Below are 4,441 nucleotides of genomic sequence, written 5' to 3'. Positions count from 1 at the left end.
ATGTCCCACCAATCTACAACACAATCCAAGTTCAAAATACACAAATCCATCGACTACCTATTGCCCATTCTCCACAATCAAGCTCGAAAATTCTTGGCTCATCACGAAACAAATTAAAGAAAAAAGAATGCATAGAGGAAAAAGGAAAAAGAACATACCTTGAATTCACAATGGATGTGTGGAGTATCGATTTATGGTGTCAATGGGGGAGGGAGTGCAGTGAAATATGGGTGTGATTCGTGTGGGAGTGTGGTGTGTGAAGTGTGGAGTGTGAGATGCAAATAGGGAGAAATGAGGGAGATTAGCTCGGTCATGGTTTAAAACCATGACCGAGGTTATACTATGCGGCCGCATAGTACTAAACTATGCGGTCACATAGTATTAACAATTCCCCCTCTTTTGTGTTCGGATAATGTCTATGCGATCACATAGACCAAAAAAAAAAATTTTTTTTTAAACATACTGAAATGGAAAAAGTTCTTTCCATCGTAAAATTTTTTTTTTGAAATACGTCATTTTGTCTTGAAATGTGTGAATTTTAATCTCAAACATCCAAAATCATTTCAAACTCACTTAACATGTGTGTAAGGCCTAGGAAATTATGTGAACTATAATTTCGTCTTCGTCTTATTAACATTGCATGGATGAACGATGACCTAGAAAAATGCAAATGCGAAAATTAAATAATTCTAAAAATAATGTGAAAAGTAAGCTAAATAGAAGGATACAGTGGGTTGCCTCCCACCCAGCGCTAGGTTATAGTCGATAGCTCGACTTTACCGTATTGTGTCATTCTGGTGGTATAAGATGAACGGTAGACTTTTCCTTTGAAAGATTGCCGCCCCAACAGTGCTTCAAACGCTGTCCATTGACCTTGAATGTCCCCTTGCTGTCGTGAGTGCTCTCAACTGCCCCATGTGCAAATACCTGTGTAATAGTATACGGACCAGACCATCTCCTGGAAATAGCTTAAGCCTAGAGTTGTAGAGTAGCACTTTTTGCCCCCACCGTAAATTCACGCCTCTGAATATGCATATCATGCCACTTCTTGGTGCCTTCTTTGTAGAGTCTTGAATTCTCGTATGCTTCCATTCTGAGCTCATCCAGCTCATTAAGTTGTAGTAGACGTTTCCTACTTGCAACCTTCAAGTCCAAATTCAATTTCTTTATTGCCCAGTAAGCATGTTGTTCTATCTCAAGAGGCAAGTGGCATGCCTTCCCGAAAACCAGTCGATATGGTGACATTCCTATAGGGGTCCTGAATGCAGTCCTATAGGCCCATAAGGCGTCATCCAGCTTCTTAGACCAATATTTTCGTGAGGCGCTTACTGTAACTTCGAGTATTCGCTTCAATTGCCTATTGGACACTTCGACCTGTCCGCTGGTTTGGAGATGATATGCAGTGGTTACACGATGTTTAACGCCATATTTAGTCAACAACTATTCAAACTGGCGATTGCAGAAATGTTTTCCCCCATCGCTGATTATAGCTCTCGGTGTGCCAAAACGGGTAAAAATATTTTTCTTTAGAAATTCAATCACCACCTTCCCATCGTTGGTAGGAAATGCAACGGTCTCTACCCACTTTGATATGTAATCCACAGCCACTAATATGTACTGATTAGAGAATGATGGGGAAAATGATCTCATGAAGTCGATCCCCCAGACGTCGAATAGTTCCACCTCCAGGATACCGTTCAAAGGCATTTCGTTTCTCCTGGATATATTACTGGTGCATTAACATTGGTCACACCTTTTCACGAATTCAAAAGCATCCTTAAACAGTGTAGGCTAGTAAAAACCTGATTGAAGGATCTTCGCCGCTGTTTTTGAAGCACCAAACTGCCCTGCGTATGTAGATGAATGAGAATGTTCTAATATTAAGGGCACTTCTACTTCAGGTACGCATCGACAAACAATTTGATCAGCTCTCGCCTGTATAGACTGGGGTCCTCCAAAAAAATAATACTTCAATTCAGCGAAAAATTTCTTCTTCTCGTGACTTAAGTAATCTGACGGAATGATAGACCTAGCTAAGTAGTTAACTATGTCAGCATACCAAGGTGCCTCTCCCACACCAAAATTTTGTTCATCTGGGAAGACTTCATTGATTTCCACGATCTCTGTCAGCTCTGTGGTCTCGACTCGAGACAAGTGGTCTGCCACCACGTTTTCATTGCCCTTCTTATCCCTGATTTTCAAGTCAAACTCTTGAAGCAACAGTATCCAACGAATGAGACGTGGCTTTGCATCCTTCTTTTCCACTAAGTACTTGATAGCAGTGTGATCTGTGTAAACGATGACCTTTGACCCCACAAGATATGATCGAAATTTGTCAAAGGCGTAGACTACGACAAGGAGCTCTTTCTCTGTAGTGGCATAGTTTAGTTGAGCGTCGTTCAAGGTCTTACTTGCATAGTATATCACGTGAAATATATTATTTCTTCGTTGTCCCAATACGGCCCAAATAGTGAAATCGTTGGCTTCGCGCATTAATTCAAATGGCAGGTTTCAATCCGGTGTGATGATCATGAGTGCTGAAATCAACTTTTCTTTCAAGGTGTTAAAAGCCAGCAGACACTCATTTGTGAACTCAAACGTGGATTCCTTCATCAACAAATAGCACAGTGGTTTAGTAACTTTTGAGAAATCCTTGATAAACCTTCTTTAGAACCTGACATGCCTGAGGAAGCTACAAACACCTTTCACTGATGTAGGTGGTTGTAATTTTTCGATCACCTGAATCTTTGCTCTGTCCACTTCAATACCCTTTGCTGAGATTCTGTATCCTAGCACGATGCCTTCCTGTACCATAAAGTGACATTTCTCCCAATTCAATACCAAGTTGGTCTCTATACACCGTTGTAAAACAAGACTCAGATGCTCCAAACACTCATCAAACGAAGACCCAAACACTGAGAAGTCATCCATGAATACCTCGATAAATTTCTCAATCATATCCGAAAAGATAGCCATCATGCAGTGCTGAAAAGTGACAGGAGCATTGCATAAACCAAAAGATATCCTACGGTATGCAAAGGTACCGTATGGACATGTGAAAGTTGTCTTCTCCTGATCGTCAGGCGCTACTAGAATCTGATTATACCCGGAGTACCCATCCAGAAAATAGTAATGCGAGTGTGCTGCTAGTCTCTCCAACATCTGATCAATTAACGGTAGTGGAAAGTGATCATTTCGAGCAGCAGCGTTTAGTTTGCGGTAATCGACACAAACTCTCCATCCAGTCACTGTTCTTGTAGGAATCAACTCTTTTTTCTCGTTTTCCACCACTGTGATACCCCCTTTCTTGGGAACAACCTGAACTGCATTGATCCATGCACTATCTGATATTGGATAGATGATGCCTGCGTCGAGCAACTTCAATACCTCAGCCCTAACTACTTCCTTCATGTATGGATTCAATCTCTGCTGACCATCAATGCTTGGCTTGAATTTTTCCTCCATGAGTATTTTGTACATACATAGCGACGGGCTGATCCCTTTGATATCTGCAATCGACCATCCAATGGCTGTTTTATTCTCCCTTATCACCCGAAGTAGTTTCTCTTCCTCCACTTCACTGATAGTATTTGAAATAATAACCGGAAGTGTAGAAGATTCCTCAGGTAAGCATATCGAAGGTGTGGTCGCAATTGTTTGAGTTCCAACTTGGGAGGTTGCGGAATAGATGACATTGACTTTGTGGTCCTAGTTCCCAGTTCTTCGAAGTGATGCTTGCGCAAGTATGGTGGATTAGTTTCCAAAAACCGTGCACATGTTTCAATCTCACTTGAATCAGTGTGAGTGGATTGAGAATGTGCAATGCATCCCTCGTATGCATCGGAAGGATGATGTAACCGAAATGTATCTTGAATTATTCTATCAATTACATCGATCTCAAAACAGTTGTCTGACTCAGTAGGAAATTTCATTGCCTTGAACAGAACACGTTGAAAGAGATTTGCTCTTCGCCAAGCCTCAATATAAGCTGCCCTTTCTGAACATCGACAATAGCTCTTCCAGTAGCTAAGAAGGGTCGCCCGAATATGAGTGAAACATCCTTATCTTCCTCCATATCTAAGATGAGAAAATCGCTGGAAATATGAACTTTTCGACTTTTACCAACACATCTTCAATGATCCCTCTTGGATGTGAAAGGGATCGATCTGTTAACTGTAAGGTAACAGTTGTGGCTTTAGCTTCTCCCAAGCCGAGTTTCCTGAAAACAAAGAGAGGCATCAAATTAATACTTGCACCTAAATCACACAAAGATTTATCAAAATGAGAATTTTCAATAGTGCAAGGTACAACAAAACTCCCTGGATCCTTTAGTTTTGGAGGCAACTTTTTCTGAATTCTGGCACTGCATTCCTCAATTAGTATCACTGTTTCGTTTTCTTCTATCTTTCGCTTGTTAGAGAAAATGTCCTTTATGAATTTT

At 40.9% G+C, this 4,441-nt stretch overlaps 1 protein-coding gene across 1 annotated transcript; it reads right to left on the bottom strand.

Moving 5' to 3' along the window:
- Window positions 1-1,791: 1,791 nt before the first annotated feature.
- On the bottom strand, window positions 1,792-3,465 carry LOC111378498. The gene is made up of 4 exons (XM_023001712.1): window positions 3,250-3,465; window positions 2,998-3,162; window positions 2,684-2,805; window positions 1,792-2,191 (listed from the first exon to the last, which is right to left on the bottom strand). Exons 1-4 carry the CDS (start codon window positions 3,463-3,465, stop codon window positions 1,792-1,794), a joined length of 903 nt encoding a protein of 300 aa, XP_022857480.1.
- Window positions 3,466-4,441: the final 976 nt, after the last annotated feature.

This window comes from Olea europaea, unplaced genomic scaffold (genome assembly GCF_002742605.1).
Source record: "Olea europaea var. sylvestris unplaced genomic scaffold, O_europaea_v1 scaffold1823, whole genome shotgun sequence".
Lineage (NCBI taxonomy): Eukaryota > Viridiplantae > Streptophyta > Magnoliopsida > Lamiales > Oleaceae > Olea > Olea europaea.
Note: the sequence above shows the minus strand (reverse complement) of the source record. Positions and strands in the feature narration are given on the sequence as shown.